This window comes from Topomyia yanbarensis, chromosome 2 (genome assembly GCF_030247195.1).
Source record: "Topomyia yanbarensis strain Yona2022 chromosome 2, ASM3024719v1, whole genome shotgun sequence".
Lineage (NCBI taxonomy): Eukaryota > Metazoa > Arthropoda > Insecta > Diptera > Culicidae > Topomyia > Topomyia yanbarensis.
Window position 1 is genome coordinate 147648428 of NC_080671.1, and position 20028 is coordinate 147668455.

The following is a 20028-nucleotide window of genomic DNA, read 5'->3' on the forward strand; positions in this document are numbered from 1 at the left end:
CGTCGTCCCGGAAGGTCTCATACGCGGCGGCCTTCTACGCGCACACGTCTGAGCACTCTTTGTCTCACCACGGATCAGAAGAACGTTTTTGTATGTTCGCACCGGGTACTGGCTTAGTCTGAGCTTGATTCGCGCTGTCGAGAATCAAGCCAGCTAAAAAGCTGTACTCCACTTCCGGAAGAATAGATTCGATGTTGTCGGATATCGCGGCAGCATAGCTCTTCCAATCGAAATTTCGTGTGAGGTCATATGAAATATTGATTAATATCAGTGACCTTGAGCCGTTATTGATTGAGACTGAGATTTGCAGATGGCCGTTGCCGTGGGGATCAGGGATTACCTTCCACGTGCAATTTAACTGCAGCAATGCTGAGCAGAGGGGCAAGTCTAAGGCGCTTGGGCGCGCTGGGGGACCAGGAATTCGTGTCATTTCACCCGTGTAAATTAAAAGTGAAAAAATCGCGGATTTGACTTTTTTCACAAAAATTACTATAACTTTGAGAATTTTCAACCGATTTGAAAAAATTCGCTATGCACTGCCCGGACTGGAAACAAAGCACTTGTGTCTCGACCGAGAGCTCAAAAACGAATGGATAGAGAAATACTAAAATACGATTATTTGAAGATATGAACAAAATACAAAGAAATAATAGAAAAGAAAAGTTTAGTTAAATAAATTGAATATATTTAATGAAATCATTTAAACAAACAAAAACGAATAAAACGATATAGAAAATGAAAAAATGGAAGAAACATTGAAAAATCAAACGAATTAAAAAATGGGCCAGGTAATTGTCTAGTTTAGAGACTTTAGTGATAGAGGTCCAATTTTAATGCGGATTTTTTCCAAAACGGCGTATTTTAACCGAATCCGAGAGCGGAAATGTAAAATAATTAACCCAAATTTGGTAAACTGAAAAAATCAGTTGTGCTTAATAATTCTCATAACAGTGACAGTGATTTAACCAATGAGCTTATGCTGGGAGCTAGTGTGATGCGGCTTGGCCGCATATCCGAGGCCAATATCCGTTGGACGAGGCATTGATTAGCCCGTAGTTGAAATTGCAAGCGAACTAGTGACCCTCTCGTTTTCCCGGTTTACTCAAACAGAGGGGCTATAGCTAGTTAAAAGCCGACTGAGCGGTAGCTATAGCCCCTATGTTTGAGTATACCGGGAAAACGAGAGGATCACAGGTTCGCTTGCAATTCCAACTACGGGCTAATCAATGCCTCGTCCAACGGATATTGGCCTCGAATATGCGGCCAAGCCGCATCACACTAGCTCCCAGCATAAGCTCATTGGTTAAATCACTGTCACTGTTATGAGAATTATTAAGCACAAATTATTTTTTCAGTTTACCAAATTTGGTTTAATTATTTCACATTTCCGCTCTCGGATTCGGTTAAAATACACCGTTTTGGAAAAATCCGCATTAAAATGGGACCTCTATCACTAAAGTCTCTAAACTAGACAATTACCATGGGCCAAATACAAAAATGGGACAAATTTTGAAAAAGTAGTAAAAATGGTAAAAATAAAACAGGAAAAAATGGGGCAAAATATGCAAAAAAAGAAAAATAAGATTGAATGAAGCAAATAGAGAGAATATACAAAACCTGGATGAATTGGAAAAAGAAACAAAAAAAAACAAATATGAAACAAGAGAAAGTGCGTTAGAGATGACAAAAACATCCGGGTTCTCGTATTTAAATAAAATTTTCAAATGATTACGATCGTTTTCTTCGTGGATTTTCATGTTCTTTCTTGATTTGTGGATTTATTCAGAATTTGTTTCACAAATCCTATTTGACCAATTGTGTCTTCTAAAAGAAGGTTGCTGAGTTTTCTTCTTTCTAATGGATTCTTTTGTGACTCACTTAACAGCCACGATGGAATGAAATGAGTAGAAATAGAAATCCAGAAAAGATACAAAATCTACAACCGCCTCTACAACTCAGGGCCCGGGGGGAAACACACCCTCCCCTTCCCCTCACAGTGGTTCTGATTACTGGTATTTACTATGCCAACACGCATGATGAACAAATTGAGTTTCTATTACCTAGACCTGATCTGACGAGTAGAAAAATGGTAGTCGGAATGTCAATAAAACTGTTGAAGTTTAGTATTACTGTCAGTTTTAAGAATCCGACAAAACAGACAACGTTCATTAATTATATTTTGAAGTTAAAAACAAATGATCAAATTAACGCATTTTAAAACCAGATTTCAGAACTTTTATAAATATGGTGGCACTTAAAATGAAAAACGAGATCGCCACAATCATCCAATTGAACTGGGAAAGTCTCATCGAATAGTTTTCCTTTTTCGTTGTTGCGAGAATGTGATCAATATTTCCAGACATGACGCCATTGATCCAATCGACTTGTAGTGTTACATCCAGAAACGCCTTCCACGAATTTGCATTAGAACATTGCTCCTTCCTTGCTAGAATCGCCGCCAGCTCAAAAATGTTTTCTTTTTGACAGATCAGTGGACTTCCGCTGTGAAACTGCGTTAGCACCCTGTTAGTCTATAAAGCCCATCAATTGAATTATACATTAGGAAACATTACCTCACATAGACTCTTTCCGTGTTTGGATACACAAAGGCCAAGAGTTGAATTATTTGCGCAATCATCCGAGTATCTTAACTCTAGGTATTGCACTTGTGCTTCAGGATTTCGAAGTTTAAACCAGTCAACTAACAAACATTTCCGTATCTCTTCTCCATACGGTTGATCCTTTACAATCTCAATTGAAACAATACTGTTATCCGAAACTATAGGCCTTCTGAGTTTTAGAAGTGCAATATTGGATTCCAAAGGAGCAGATGGGCCGTACTTTGGATGAATGTAGGATTCTTTCACTTTCTCATGGTAACCGCCGATCGACTCGTTGCTTTGAGATGGAATACCTATTGAAAATTCAGATGGATGTTGTTGCCTGGAAGTAGTCTATGTTTACTTATTCATGGTTCATTTTTACTTTCAATTCACCATATGCAACTGGCTTCGGTGATGATCCACAGCGTCCCGACGACAGCCCCGGAACAGAACTGGCCACCTTCGTTTTCTAAACTTACTACGAATGGAATCCAGGAGTTTATTGAACTAATTGATTGCGCTTGTGACACTTGAAATGAGACTTAGAAGAACAGTTTCTAAAACATATTATGTACATCCTGTTTCACAACACAACTTACCACTAACAAAACTCACAAGTAGCAACCCGAAGCAAATATAATCGTTCATTGTTCAAGAAAGTGCACTCACTGACGATTGCTTATTGAAACGATCGAAGCCAATGAACGATGTATGTCCTCTTTCTCCAAACGTGCCGTTGAACTTGGATGGTTCGATTTAGCAGTTAAACTAAACTTGCAACGCGGAGCTCGATATGCGTGTTGCTTGAGTTTGTTGTGTTCGCGCGAATCACACCGACTAAGCCTTGATTGGGACATTTGATTAGCATATTGAACACTTGAATCCTCTGTTTGGTTGTTATTGGTATAGGGTTGATATTTTGTAAATTTGGCGACAAAATAGTGTAATGCAGTACCATAAATGAAAAACTGTATAATACTACACCCAGATGCATCATTTTAAGAACAATAGGTTTTTCAATTGCCTGTAACTTTCTTTTTGATATCAAGGCATTTGGAACTAATTGAAAGCTAAAAGAAAATAATATATGGATCAATTATAGGGTGTCCAGACGTCCTGGTTTCCCAGGACATGTCCTGGTTTTTGATAGGCTGTCCTGGTGTCCTGGGATTTCGAGGGAAATTCTTGATTTGTCCTGGTTTTGCTCTTCCAAGGCAAAACTAATTCTTCGTTTGATTCATTCTGATCTCAACGTGAACAAATCGACCCGGTTCTGGACGTAGACCAAAATCTTGGCGCTATTGTTGCTGATGAAACGATTAATAGCTGAACTTTTTCTTGGTTTAAATCGTCTTTCAATCCTCGACACGGTGGATTTCCTCCACAACTTTTAAAAAGTCGCATGACGTTTGGGTGACTCCGCTTATTCCTATCGTATTAGCATCTCTTGCCAGTGACATATTTCCATCTGAAGGATTGCTAGAAATCCGCGAGCAGATTTCTAATCCGTAAAAATGAAATTAAGCGAGACGTCAATAACTATCGTGTACGCAGCTCACCTGGGTTCGATTCCCAGTCCCGCACATAGTGTTAGAGATTTTTCTAAAGAGATCTCTAACCCGAAAAGAGGCGAATGACCCCAAGGTTAAAATTTCTATAATCGAAATAAAAAATATAACTAGTATAACTTCATTGAGAGCTGTTTCGATTTTTTGGTGATGATCAACATGGTTTCATATCTAGACGTTTGACAGCAACTTACCTTCTGTTACAAACATCCTTCAATATCCTACATAATAAAGAGTATGGAATGTCGAGAACAACCAATCTGCCGCCTTTGATAAATCGAACCGCAATATAACAATCGCTAAAATGCAAATATTTTTAATCAATAATATTTTTTGTCATTGTTTCCATCCTACTTCACATTTACTTCAACACCAACACCAATATCTCATGGAAGGCAACTGATACTGTTGATGTTTCTGCTGTACTTTAATGATGTACTTTTAGTGCTGAAGACTTCACGACGATCCTTCACGAATTATCTCTAGATAATTCGTCTGATTCGCTCAATTGAATATTTCTCCAACTCCTGCAGCCAGTTTTCGTTGATTGGTATAGAAAGATCCGCATGTGGGTAAATCTGAAGTAGTGTTCGGTAAGCACTCGAAATAAAGTCCCGGTTGGTCTATATGCACAAATTGAACTCGATTTTTATTCATTACCGAAAACCAGGAATAAATCTGCAAGGTAGTGTCGCCAATTTTTTTTATAATCGGCGGGAAGGGCGGGGTCCCCTTACGACTGTCCTGGTTTTTTACTCGTCTGATATGGTCACCCTATATAGGGTCTGATAATTAAACTGTATAGTTGAAACAAATTTCTAATGTTTTCAGGTAGCTTTCAAATGGAGGTTTGATGACAAAAGAGATGTTATAGGTAATTTCATGTGCATTTTTTAAAACATATTGTTCTTGATGGAAAAACGCGAGTAATTAATGAAAATGTCGTAATAAAACAAAATTACATTTTTTACTGATAAGTTCTCTATTTATTTGACACGGCTCAACGCGTTAGCTTAACTGAGCCGGACCTCTTTTAATGTTTTACAATACATATGTAAAAATAAAGAATAGCGTCCTTTTTGCTATATTATTTATTTATTTTTTATTTGTAGTATGTATCTTGTTGACGCAGGTTGCTGCTGTGTGTGTTGAGATTCTTTTCCTTGGCGAAGAAGCATTAGCTGCGTTGTTCGCTGCATTTTGGGGGTTATTTGGTCTACCTTCTTTCACCTTATCGTACTCGTCGATGTCCTCATCTGTGCTACGGTTGTTCTATTTCTAGTTGACTTACTCTTAAAGGGCGCTTTTATGTGTCAGTCTTCTTCGGCATTCGCCTTTATTGTTGTTGTTGCTGGTTATTGGCTTAAAGACATTAGACGCAATCGTTGCTGAATGGATATTTGTTACTGGCTGCTTTATCCGGAGATGTTGGTTTTGCAGTTGTTTGTGGTGTAGCGTAGGATGGTTATGTACTGGTTTTAGTAGGTTGGTTGAATTTCCCCAGCAGTTCCGCAAAGGATTTTCCGAGATGTAGCTTCTTCGTGCAGAACTGGCACGTAGGAATCCACCCCGGGTGCGTGACCAGTGTAGTCTGATGATTGGGAACATCATCGTGTGATAACACTGTGATGGTTATGTATGAGTGAATTGGCTTGGTCACACATATTCTCACCACATGAACATCGGTAGGAATACCTGGGAAAAAATTCCAACATGTATGGTGTCTACTTCTCCGAGTTTTTGCGAGTATCATTTTATCACGCTGTTAGGGGTACGCGATGCCAAATCATGGACGCGAACTTCTACAGTGTCATTTTCAATGTATAGGGGAATGCTATATTTAACATTGCCGCATTCGGCGGTGTGCTGTTGTTCCGCGAAACGAATAACTCAGCTCAGGTCCGTGCGCAGAAGATGCTCAAAGGATGGATTTTTTCCGAGGGTTAGATGGGAAAGTCTTGTGTACCAATCCTTTCAGTTGAACAAATTGAAGAAATGTATGTTATCGCGAAGGAATCTTCTACAGACACCGCAACATCACACTCGGTTTGCGACTGCCTCTTTCCACCCACGGTTGCGTCCGATACCTTCTAGATCTTGCTGCACCTGATCAGCCCACCTAGGCCGCTGTACTCCTCGTCGTCTTGTACCTGCGGGACAGAATACAATTTTAGCAGGGTTGTTATCCGGCATTCTCGCAACGTGCTCTGCCCATCGTATCCTTCCGGCTTTGGCCACCTTCTGGATACTTAATTCGCCGTAGAGCCTGGCGAGCTCGTGGTTCATCCTTCGCCTCCACACACCGTTCTCCTGTACGCCGCCAAAGATAGTCCGAAGCACACGGCGCTCGAAGACTCCGAGTGCTTGCAGGTCCTCCTTGAGTATGGTCCAGGTTTCGTGCCCGTAGAGGACCGCCGGTCTCATCAGAGTTCTGTACATGGTACATTTAGTGCGTGGTTGAATTTTCTTTGATCGCGATTTCTTTTGGAGCCCATATTAGGCGCGACTTCCATTGATGATGCGTCTTCGGCTTTCTCGACTGTTATTATTATCAGCCGTTAGAAGAGATCCGAGGTATATGAATTCCTTCACTACCTCGAATACATCCCCGTCGATCGTAACACTGCTTCCTAGGCGGGATCTTTCCCGTTCGGTCCCTCCTATCAGCATGTACTTTGTTTTAGACGCGTTCACCACCAATCCAACTTTTGCTGCTTCTCGTTTCACTCGGTCCATGTCATCCGCAAAGCATACAAATTGGCTGGATCGTGTAAAATTCGTGCTTCGGTTGTTAAACTCGACTCTCCGCCTAACACCTTCTAGTTCAATGGTAAACAACAGGCACGAGAGACCATCACCTTGTCTTAGTCCCCGGCAGGATCCGAATGGACTTGAGAGTTCACCCGATATCCTCACACAATTTTGCAAACCCTCCATCGCTTTAATTAGTCTTGTGAGGTCCCCAGAGAAGAGAGCGTTCGTTAATAATTTTCCATAGCTCTGTGCTGTTGATGCTATCGTATGCCGCCTTGAAATCGACGAACAGGTGGTGCGTTGGGACCTGGTATTCACGGCATTTCTGGAAGATTTGCCACACGGTGAAGATCGGGTCAGTTGTCGAGCGCCCGTTGACAAAACTGGCCTGATAACTCCCCACGAACTCATTTGTAATAGGTGATAGGCGTCGGGAGATAACCTGGGATAACACTTTGTAGGCGGCATTCAGGATGGCTCTATAGTTCTCACATTCCAGCCTGTCGCCCTTCTTATAGATGGGGCAAATAACCCCTTGCTTCCACTCCTCCGGTAGCTGTGCGGATGCAATTGCCGCTTGTTCACAGTAAAACTGACCTGTTCAGGTCTGCTTCAAATATCGTCTTCTCTTGAGATACGATGTATACTTCCTGGCGCTACTCGTTCCTATTTATCTGTGAGCTGATGCTGAGAGTTCCACAGCGGCAGTATTTCTCCGGATACTTATGGTCTTACTTACCTTACCGTTCAGACTAAAGTCTTGTTGCCTCTTGCTGTATGCAGAAGCCGTCTCCACTCCACTCGGTCCATTGCTGCTTGTCGCTAGCCTCGCTGTCTTCGAAGGGTCCGCAGGTCGTCCTCTATCTGGTCGATATACCGTGCTCGATATGCGCCCAGTCTTCTTGTTCTTGTAGGTTTGCCCTCAAGAATCATCTTCACCGGGTCGTCGTCCGACATTCTTACGACGTGTCCAGCCCACCGCAAACGTCCTATTTTTGCGGTATGCGTGATGGATGGTTCTTTCTGCAGCTGATGCAACTCATAGTTCATTCGGCTGCGCCACGTTCCGTCTTCCATCTGCATACCACACTTCTGCACGGATACTGACGGTCATCGGCGGTGAATTTTTTCAGGAAACGATATCCCGAATTTTTTCTGGGGGCCTGGCACGAAATAGAAAAAAATCGGGATTCGGGGGTTCAAAGCCCCCCCCCCCCATGAGCGTTTAAAATTACTTTTAAAAATTTATTATTTTCCTGTCCAGGAAAAAAATATACTGCAAACCGTTTGGACACATAAAATGTCATTTGAGTTCGGTCACTCTTTGCGAGGGTGGCTGGAAAGGGATGTATGTCAAGTTGGACGGCTTCTCTGAAGGATCGGTTAACGTTTCAACAAGCTTCTATATTAGTAAAAGTAGTGAGTATACAGCAGATGTCGGTCAGTGGGCCAGCAACGGCAGTTAAGGAGGAAAAACACGAAGTTGGAGAAAATCGGGATATCGTTGTCCAGAGAAATTTTACCGCCGATGATTATTCCGTTAGAGTGGCAGCGAAATGGATCGCGAAAATGGGCATCGATATAAGGTGCAATACTGCCGCCAAGAAGTTCTCAGCACCAGCTAGCAAATAAATAGGAACGACTAGCACCAAGAAGGACAAGAAACCCGGTGGTGGTGGTTGTAAACAGATGTAAATCCTTATGGTCGACACCCCCGGATCGGTTCATGTATCAACAGGGTACGATATTTGCAGCAGACCTGAGCAGGTGAGATATATCGCAATGGTTTAACAGCAAGTAAGGAAAATTTGACAGCAAGTAAGGAAAAGTAGCTATGGATAAAAACATGACGATTAACACAAAACAAAATAAGCAAGAACACAATCCTTACTAAAGCAATACTTAACGGTTGCCCCGGATGGATGAGGATTACGGGATACAAGAGGTTTAAGTTTAGTCGGTTGGCTTAACAACTACTACAAACCAATCCGAATCCACCACGAGCCAGCAGGCAACGCACAGTGGTCGGAAATGCCAAAAACGTCACTAGAGGCCAAACCATTGAATATATTCATAGGGTGTCTTTGGAGGAATTTTTCGTAAAAATATTCCCCGCAATCTGATATAAATTAAATTGAGGCATGTCTTACTATGATTGAACTAGAAAAATTAACTTTTTATACTGACGAGGTAGAAAATTGGTGTCTTCGACAAAGTTTTAGGAATGCTCATAATAAAGAATTCTGTTCAACAACTTGAGCTTGTAGGACTTAATGTTATTGATTTATAAAGCGTTTTCTAAGGCAAACCCCTTAAATTTAGCTTTTTAATGTAGCTTTTTTCGCTGTGACTTTTCGTGCAAACGATGTTCCAGACAAATGTTGAGGTATTAAAACCATATAATATTGTTGAAGACTGCATGTAAAAATATCGTTGAACACTGCATATAAAAAATTTACCTGAAATCGACGGCGCGGCGCACATCTCTTGTAAAAATACTCATTCGTTTTAGAGTTATTGAAGAATTTTAATTTTTTTAAAGTTTTAAAGTTCAACTGCGTAAAAGAGAGAAAGGGGCAAACCAAAATGGACCAGAAGGCACTATTTTCAATGTCCGGACTACGCACAATAAAGGTAAGAAGGTTTTAAGCTCATTTTGCAATGTTTTTTTTACTTGGGTATTTTTACTTACAGTCTTCAACAATATTATGTGGTTTTAATGCCTCCACATTTGTCTGGAGCACGGGTTGCACGAAAAGTCACAGTGGAAAAAGTTATATCAAAAAACTAAATTTGAGGGTGTTGCCATAGAAAACGCTTTACAATTCGATAACATTAAATCCTACAAGTTCAACAAAATTCTTTATTACGAGCATTTCTAAAACTTTGTAGAAGACACCAACTTTCTACCTCGTCAGCATAAAAAGTTAATTTTTTTAATTTGATCGTAGTAAACCATGCCTAATTTTAATTATCAGGTTGTGGGGAATATTCTTACGAACAATTCGTCCAAAGATAACCTGTGAATATATTCGATGGTTTGGCCTCTAGTGAATTATGTTCATGTTTTTGGGGTTTCCGACCACTATGCAGCGGTGTCTTTTGATGACTCCTTCTCGATAACAAACATTTACCCAATTTGTTGAGCAGAGTCGTTTGATTCACAAGACTAGGTTCAGGCCTCTGAAAAAATCTTCAAAGTTTGAGGGTTTCTGTACGTTTCTTTTAAAATAAACGTTAAAAAATCAAACCCCCCCCCCTCCTTGAGAATTTTCTGCGCACGGGCCTGCTTCGTGCTATGCTATATTTCACCCTAAGGAGAAAAATTGGGTCCTTTAAAATCAGAATTTTTCGTGAAAAATAGAATTTTTTTATTTAAAATAAAGAAAAAACCTCCTTAATTGAAAATTTATCTCAAAAACTCAACGTGTATGTGTATGCAAAGTTTGAAAGAAATCGGTTTAGTTTATTTAGAATGGAAGGTAACACTGTAAATCATGTTTTTTCCAGAGACGTTCTACAAAAAGCTTCGTCACCGAGTCGTTTATCGATATTTTTGCATAGAAAAAAAATGTTATTTAGATGATACACTATAATGTACAGAAGTATTGATCAATTCATTTCACGCAAAGTAAACAAAAATCGCAAAAAAAAATTTTGTCTTACCCTCCCCCCCAATATCTTTTTTGCCATTCGAATAAAACGTATGCCATGCATACTCCAAACATTCATTTCATAAACCGTAATCCGAAAAAACACATCATTTTCACAAAAAACGGAAACGATTTGCATAATCGTTGGTTTAAACGAGACACTTCACATCTCCAGAGAGTGCTATTAAATTTGATTTGCATCGGAGATCCGGATATGTGAGTATATAAGAACAGCGATTATGATTAATATATATTTTAAGTACAAATTTAGATGAATGCCGCATACATTTTCTAAAACAGATGGATTTACAAGCAACCATTTCACGTGAAGAGTCGCTAGAAGACAAACCATGTGCCCCTTATTTTGTATTGTTTTCAAAGTACTATCAGATGGCCATAACATTTATTGCCACTTTTTGCCACCTTCGGAGTGATTTACCTTAGAAAATGTCGAATTTCAAGCATAAAATCCTCAATAACTCTGTTTATGTAAGTTACTGAGCTGGTCTCTGAAGAAGAAATATGCGCAGTTGTGAGAGCTAACATTCACGATAAATCAACTTCAAATATGTTAAATTTAAAAAAAAATGAATTTTTAGAGCCACCCTAAACGAAACAAGGGGAATCTCTGGAACATAAAACCCGTTGAAGATAGAGTTTGGATATTTTCAACAAAGTTACTCAGAATTGATTTCTCTACATTTCTTTGTATTCTTCTATCTGTCTTCATTCAGGAGATAATTTTATTATTTTAAAAATCGAGAGGGCCACCCTAATTTTGTTCTCCCCAAAATGAAGGGCACTTATTGTAGAGAATTTGTTCCACTGAATGTCTAGTGCTAACGGTTTATAAGTTCTTGATTTTCGACCAAAAAATCGGTTTGTGGTCCATGGTGCGGTGGTTGAATGGTAAGCACAGACTAACAGACATAACACTATGAGGGAATTCCCTCAAAAAACATCGATCCCGCAGTTTTCTCAGAACACTAGCTCCACCTTTTATTCATGGTCCTAAGCACTCATTTTCAGGTTTGGGAACAATTTTTCACTAGACCATCCCCCATTTGCTTGTTCATATGTCAGTGGCGCCATAATTGCAAATGTGGCCTCAGTCCCAACTACAAATATATTTAAAATGGCCGTTAAAGCAGGCGAAGCATTGTTTTCGAGTGTTATGTCTGTTAGTCTATGTGGTAAATGTGGCCGTCTGTAAGCCCTGGGTCTGGTGCAAATCCCAGCCGAGATCGTTGAGATGTTTTGAGGTGAATACTCTGTGTCACGTTTCTCTTCACAAGGGAAGTACAGTCGTTGGTGTCCATGTGTTCATAAACCGATATCTGGTTGTGGAGTCACCTCTCTGGTGTCGGTGATAGGCACATAGTGCGGACAGAGACCGAGGGAAAATAAACGAAAAAAATTACCGTAACACCTTTTGAAATGAAATAAATGTGAATTAACATCACTAAGTGTATAGTATCCCGATCAGAAACACATAACAGAAATATTTCAAAACTATATCTCGCATTGATACTTGTTATAAACTTCTGTTATTTTAACTACTAAGGAGACCTAATTTATTACACAATATGTTACAAAAATTGTGTTTTGTTATAATCTTGTTGTTTCATTCTGATCGGGATGTACTCCATTAAGGTTGGACAGAGAATGGACAAAAATCGAAAACAAAAAAAAGCAGTTTTTTCCCACACCGTGTGTTAAATCTTCATAAAAATGAATCAGGTTATGTAGAATGTTGTTACAGTACTGCTGATTGATTTTTATGAAGATCTACCACATGCACAGAAAAAAATATTTTGTAATTTTAAATTTATTTTCATGCGCATATTTGGAGCATGAATATAAATGTAAAATTATGTTCCACCACAAATACACACAACTTGTCGTGCTTTCTTCAACGAATTTTAATTTAATTTTACACGTTGACGGAAAATTACAGCTTCATTAAACGGGATACCAATGCCCTTTTAAGTTAATTTTACTTCAATATTGATGTAAAATAAGTGACATGTAATATCACACGAACGAAAGTGTAAAATCGTATGCTTTTTGATGCTCCTATTGAGTGCATCGAATTCTACTTAATTTTCAATCAAATTTTTGATTCAAGCTATGTATGTTTACATTCGTATTGATTTACATGTCGTTTAAATTTCATTATTTTTTTGTGTGTGGTATGGAAAAAACTGCTTTTTTTCATTTTCGATTTTTGCCCGTTCTCTCTCCAACCTTAAATGCATAATAGTTAGCTGATAGTTATTTTTTCCAACAGATTTCGAGCTTAACAGTTTCTGTGTTCGAAAAATCTACAATGATAGAAGGGGCCGTTATGCTGGGTCCCCCGGACCTCTCTATAGCCCTGCCAATAGTACTAATGTAGGCGAAGTAAAACTAACCAAAGAAGTTATTCGTTTATCATTCAACTAAGTAACGAAAACATGATCTAGCTAGCTAGCATTGTATATTGCTTATTGGTCCAGCTTAATTCGGATTCACTTAATTTCAACTAAAGTACTGTCTCTGTTTCCCTGTTAGTTACAATTCTATATTTAGTTTTTGTAAGAAATAATAACAAATCTACAAACAATATTTTTATTTCGGGCAAATAGGAAAAATAATTTAATAAAACTAAGATTAGGAAAATTATAAAGCACCATCGTCATACTTTATCCGATTGACTAGAATAGCAGTTTACGTTCCCGACCGCGCTCACAAGCAACACACACTACAGAATCCAATTACACTGATCACCAGCATGACACCGATCATGCTGTGACTGCTCCCTCGGGCCCCATTACGGTGATAGGGCAACCTAAAGCTTCTGCCCGTTGATCTGCGTTTGCTACCGGTAGGTTTGCGCTTTCTTCTCACCACTAGAGAGCTAATCCATTTATCACCGAATGCGACATCCGTGAAAAAATCCGGCAAACCATAACCTCCATGTGGTACAGTGGGTCCCAGGTCGTCACTACACTGGCCTGGCATCGGCAGAGACTCAGCGCCCAAACGAGACACAATTGCAACCTGTTTGCCTTCGCATACTAGCGGGCTGCCGAGCATGAATCGTTGCTGGTGCTGGTGCTGGTGCTGATGCTGATGCTGGTAATGGTGTATGGAATGTTGAAACCACCAAGCAAAGTGTGTGACACGCAAAGCAATGTTCAAGTACTTACGTCACTGCACTGGATGCTGTAGCTATTGTTGGTCGTAATCTTCGCGCATAGAGCATCATCTGTTAGATTCAATGTACTGGGGTAAGCGGTTTGACATTTCTCTCTGGTCCATAGTTTGGCTTTGATGTCCGTTACATTTACTATTGAGCTCGGTATAGAACAACGGGTTCCCTCCTCCATTCCGTAGCCTGGTTTCACCAATGGAATTGAATTGATCGTCGAGGAGTACTTCACCGGGACACCCAACTTCAGCAAGGCCAATGCTCGTTTCGATGTTTCCGGATTGTGCTTTGGGTGAATGTGCGCAGATTTTACACTATAAAGTGAGCCACTTTCGTTGTTGCTGTTGTAACCGAGCCGAACAGTGATGTAGGAAACCGTTTTGTTCCTTGAAAGAAATAATTGCTCTTGTTAAACTTCCACAGCTCATCCGACCTCGAATTAGTTCTTACATCACACATTTGGCGGTAGTTAGAATCCACACCGTCTCTATAACAGATCCGCCACAAAATGCGATTCCCTTGTACTCAATAACTGCTTTATATGGAACGGCTCGACCTCCGGAACAGACAGAACCTACGACGATCGGATCAGTATCAAAAATGCAAGCTACTATCGCACATTGGCCTACCGTTGAAAGCGACGATGCAAAGTACCAGCAGACATGCTCGAATTTCCATTGCCAAAACTGCAACACTTCTATCACGTTCTAATGCAGCTTCAATGACTGCCAGCGAAGCAAAACGAGTTTTCCAATGCCCTGGTGCAAATCACGTTTACGCTCAACAAAAACCTACACGCGAGATGTACGATCTCTTGCTGCACAGCAATAGAGTAACCGCCTATCGACCTTAACCGTTTAAGTGCGACGGCTGAGCGAAATGTGCAATGAAAAAAAAATAATACCGTCAGCTGCAGATCCACAAACGGCTGTCGGCATTCCCTTGCAGTGTCCTAATGTGTCATCTGAAGTAAATAGTGATACGTTATCGGTCGTTTTAATTCTGCTTTGGACAAATACTCTAGAATTTGCATACATCCTCCAATCCGTTGGGTCGATCAAACTACTCTAATGACAGTGGCCTCGCTTACAACTGGTGGGATAATATGTTAACAATTGTTGTGATGATTTGCATTCGAGCAAGCACAATCCATCACTCTAATGGGCTTTAATATGGCACGGAGATATGCATTGGTTCTTTGTTTTTATGCCAGTATGCTGCTAGAAGACAGTATGGCCAACTTTGGATGCTACACTTCCGTCTGTAAATAAGATGAGCTTTGAATTCAGCACATACTGTTGCATTATGTTTTGCGAAGTAATTGAGTACATTATTTTGGGTAAGACAAGGTAGTTGTAAAATTTTACATGAATCATATTTATTGTCTGTAGTATTAAGGGCCCGTTCATAAACCACTTATGGGGGACGTAAACGGGGTGTCTTCGTGGACTTTGGTTTTTTGTTCTTCTCGTATATCTAATTAAAAATGAGGTTTAAAGAGAGTTTTGTTTATCATAGTAATCGATTCAGCTCGATGTATTTATGCGGTCACTTCGAAACTATTGCACTATTGAGGTTCCTACTGTTTAGTGGACCATTCAATCTACAACTCTCGTTAATTTTTTGGAGAAAACAACAACACGACACGTTGTTGTTTCTCGCATAGAATAGAATGCGGTCAAATAAATATGGGGGTACAATAGGTATAGGACATTACATTTACATCTTACATCTTTACATTGCGAAAACGCATTGTCTTTCGTCCACAGAACAGTAGAATTAAACATGTAAAAAACTGTCAAGTAAGTTTTTATTGCGTAAAAATTATTGCTGAATACGACTTTTGAGTTGGTTTTTCGATAATTTTGTTTTTGAAAAAATACGAACGCTTGCGGCACGATAGGTCAGACGTTTGCGGCCACTATAGTAATGCCCCACTACTATAATGTACATTGGAAATATTACGACAGGAAAATTGTGCGTGATTTCGTAGGAAAAAATGCCACAACGAAATGAAGAGGACATAAGAATGCAATTGCATCTGTTCAAGATGGCCCCAGTATTCGATTGGCCTCTAAGCAATTCAAGGTACCATTCGAAACATTACTTGTTCGTGTAAAAGGAAAGTGCTCGTCATCACTGAAAGCGCGTCAGATCCTTCGTGTAAGTTAACAATAAGTCGATAATCGAAAAAAAAACAAGATAAAAAAAGAGAAGGAAAAGTAATCCAAAGAAATGCAAACGTGATCGTCACACAACTAAGCAACCACGTGAGCCAGAATGCACAACATCCATTCCACACTCTGACGACGAAGAGGACACTGAAGAAATCATTCGCAAGTACAAAGCCAGACGCAGCTACTGAAAAAACATGTTTTTCAACATTTCCTGTAGCGATTTCATGATTTTTCACATCATTTGCCACTTTCTCATTTTCTTACATGAATGACGTCAATGGATTACATTTTGGTATTATTTATGTTAATATTCTTTAAATAATCACTGATTCGCAGTTTGTGGCACGGGGATATTAAAATTGTGATAGAATCCTGTTAATGCAACATTTGCCAATGAAAAAGTGACGTAATGACAGTAGGAAATTTAACAGTATTTAGTACATTTTAGCATTTATAGCTTAGCGGGCATTGACGGTGTTCACAACTCCCTACTGCCTCCTATATATAAATTTGTACATGTATACTAGAAAACTTACCAGTTTTCCAGTTTTCTACCATCTTTCCTATCTTCTACTTATGTCTCATTCAACTCGTATCAATATTTCCTGTATTTCCTGTTCATTGAAGAAAGAAAAGAAAAAAAGGAAAAAAAGACAGAACTGATTGACATCGTGTCTCCCTCAGTGCTGTCGTTCCTCAGAGTCTGATATCACTGCCTGATGGACTTGTATAGGTAGTTCCATTGGATACTTGTTTTGACATTTGAACTAATATCCGCTAGAACACTATGGCCACCATTCCTGTATATCCCAATATAATTATGACGGCCACTTGAACAATAATTGTGTGGCCCACTGTCAATTTAGTAAAACTCACGAATTAAACGAAATAATGAGGGAATAACCTTTGTTCGCGCCGTAAATTTTTCACTGAACTTTTGCGCTTAAGATGGACGTCTGTTCTGTCTGCCTAAAGTGATGTTGCTTCTCAGTTTTGCACGACCCAGAGGGAACTTGGCCTTAATCCCACTGCTCTATTATTTTATTACGTGATATTCGTCATGGAATATTGTTTTTATTCATAAACCATGTTTCGCATAAAGGAAAAACCTGTTTTAATCCACCTAGCGGTGCAATTGTTCCTTTCTCATTTCTCTAAACTATGGCACGGAGGCTTTTTATGTTCAACATACTTGTGGAAATGTCCATTACATTCTTATTACACTTTGCACTTATACACAATGGCATGCCAGCCACGAACTTGATGAGCTACGTGTCGACGGTGAAACACTTGAAACAAAAAAATATCATACTTCATTAGCCTAATCAGCATTAGATCAAGGTTATCTGATTGCTAACTCATTTTGACATGCGGGGGTGGGTATGTGAGGAGGGCGAAAGTCCCATGAACGAATGACTCCCCAGCTTAAATTGGTATGCTTTGTGATATAGTGGTGGTTTAAAGGTGATGGGGTTGAAAGGGAGGGGTATGACGGCTGGATGGGGTGGTGGTCTGAGGGGTGATTTAAGGAGATTTTTAAAGGAGGGGAGTGAACAATAGAGGGGGAGGGTGTAACCCCTCTCCGTAAACCATCAACTACGCCCCTGTTAAAATCCAGAAACCTTATGTGAGTCGAAAAAAAAATTAGGGATTAGGTTGACGTTTTTCAGAGTGATTGCATAACCTTTCTATATCAGAAAGGCAAAAATGTGCCAAAATCCAAAAAAGTGAATCGTCGTCAAATTTTTTTTCGAGTTTGCATCAAATCTCGACGTTTCATGCACCTTGAACACATTTAGCATCAAAAATAAAAGTTCTATTTTTAATTTTTCCTATAGTTTATATGAGAAATTTCTGTGCGGCCGCACTCTGAAACCCATAATTCCGGAACCAGAGTTCCGATCGATCCAAAATTCAATAGCAGCCGATGGGAAGGTTGCACCTTTCATTTGAGACTAATTTTGGGCAAATCGGTCCAGCCATCTCTGAGAAAAATGAGTGACATTATTTGACACATACGCACATACATACACACACATACACACACACATACACACACATACAGACTTTTTCCGATCTCGACGAACTGAGTCGAATGGGATATGACACTCGGCCCTCCGGGCCGGGATTAGGTTGACGTTTTTCAGAGTGATTGCATAACCTTTCTGTATGAGAAAGGCAAAAATAGTCTATAATACAACCTCCAAGCGTTTTTGGCTTTCTCCTATAGAAAGGCTATGCAATCACTCTGAAAACCGACTTTTTAACCGAAGCCCGGCGGGCTGAGTCTCTTATACCATTCGACTCAGTTCGTCGAGTTCGGCAAATGTCTATGTGTGTGGGTGTGTGCGTAAGTATTTGTGTGTATGTTTGTATGTATGTACGGATGTGACCAAAAATATGCACATCGGTTACTCGGAGATGGCCGAACCGATTTTCTCAAACTTAGTCTCAAATGAAAGGTACAACGTTCCCATAGGCTGCTATTGATTTCATTTAATCCCGACTTGCGGTTCCGGAGTTACGGGTTGAAGAGTGCGAACGCGCATGAAATTTCCATAAAAAATGGTATCAGCATCTTATCTGAAAGATGCAAAAACTCATAAAATGTGTTCTAAATTGCTTGAATTTATTAGTAATGAGAGATGGCGTTTGGTCACGGATTTCTTACAATAATATTTTATTGCGTCTATCACCAAACTACTGGGCAAAACTACAATTTGAACAATAATCTGAACAATAATTTGAACAATAATTACATACAACATTCAATTTGCAAACACACAGATTACTTACAAAATGAACAATGTTATCTTAGTCAAGTTGGTTTGAACATTTAGACGGAAAAAACAACGCACTGATCTACACTGTAATGTCAAAATTAAGTTTGAATTTGATTTGAACTGCAAATTTGTTTGAATTGTGGCAACTTACACAGACGGTTACCGCACACTGAAACGTTTCAAAAAGCAAAAGTGTGCATTGCGTTGCGTTGTGACGATGATTTTGGCGGATTGCACACTGACTTCATCATGTTTGACTGCTGATTATCTAATAAGAGTTGCTTAGGAAATGGTAAGTAGGAATTAATACCAATCCGACCCATATTAAAACCTCAACAGCATGATAGCCATCATTGCCGGCCGCCCCCATCTCCATCGTTCACGGGGAAGGATAAAGGATAAGGTAGACAGGAAGTGTTGATGCTCCACCTACTTAACGGAAGGACGACGATTCATCAGACTCTTCCATAGGTGTCGCGGAGTTGGTAGTTTGGAAGGGTATCAGGTCTAGGATTCGCTCCAAGCAAGCGATGCGACCTGTAAAGCATATTTTATTAGGTAGTTGTTTAGTTAGTCTTCGAGTGCACGATCACTCGAAAAAGAGATCTTGTTTAGTTTTTGGTTCTTTTTAAACTCTGGGCAGCCGGCTACCGAGAGTATACTATGTTCCCTAAACAAAAGCAATTTGAACTCCACACGGCCGACCGTGGGAGTATTGCCTAGAAAAGCTAATCTTATCTGCGTAATGGGCCGGATCACTATTTATTGCAACAGTATTTGGACAGAATTCGCTACTTCTTCTCTACGATATATTTATTGGCTTGAAAACTACCGAGTGATAACACATTATACAGGCAAAAATAGCGCGAGATGTTATATATCAAGGAAAGTATTTCTTATTTTCCATATCAGATTGTTTGTGGAATACAATTATACGAGCGATAATAACGAACACTGAAGGGAAATATAAAGGATTGTTAACCTGATACACGGTCGTGTTAGCAATAACGGATCTTGAAATTAGGTCATAAAAACAGACGCGGCGAATTTTCAATACGTATTGACCCGTGATCATAGATACTAGTCAGATTATTTGTATTAGGGCTAATTTCCGATCAACTATTCATTTTTACGGCAATGTTTTCTCGACTAGATCTGTTCGCACCCTCTCATTCTGCTACTATCGGCAGAAGGCTGATAGCACCCAGTCGTCGCCGGTCTAAGGACCAAATGTCATCAATAGACTTAGACTCGCGTGGAGGCATGAGATAGGAAACTTGTGAGAATTTTGTTATCC

The 20028-nt window shown here is 39.7% G+C and overlaps 3 protein-coding genes across 3 annotated transcripts in view; all 3 read right to left on the reverse strand.

Moving 5' to 3' along the window:
* LOC131681668 (cyclic nucleotide-gated cation channel subunit A) overlaps window positions 1-20028 on the reverse strand; it is a 651507-nt gene that overhangs the window by 287649 nt on the left and 343830 nt on the right. The gene's annotated exons all lie outside the window — the stretch shown is intronic.
* On the reverse strand, window positions 2205-3358 carry LOC131681671 (transmembrane protease serine 3-like). Its single transcript, XM_058962620.1, has 4 exons — window positions 3203-3358; window positions 2997-3144; window positions 2574-2943; window positions 2205-2510 (listed from the first exon to the last, which is right to left on the reverse strand). Exons 1-4 carry the CDS (start codon window positions 3249-3251, stop codon window positions 2205-2207), a joined length of 873 nt encoding a protein of 290 aa, XP_058818603.1. The 5' UTR covers window positions 3252-3358.
* On the reverse strand, window positions 13202-15273 carry LOC131681670 (trypsin 3A1-like). Its single transcript, XM_058962619.1, has 4 exons — window positions 14401-15273; window positions 14222-14345; window positions 13770-14157; window positions 13202-13695 (listed from the first exon to the last, which is right to left on the reverse strand). Exons 1-4 carry the CDS (start codon window positions 14447-14449, stop codon window positions 13306-13308), a joined length of 951 nt encoding a protein of 316 aa, XP_058818602.1. The 5' UTR covers window positions 14450-15273; the 3' UTR covers window positions 13202-13305.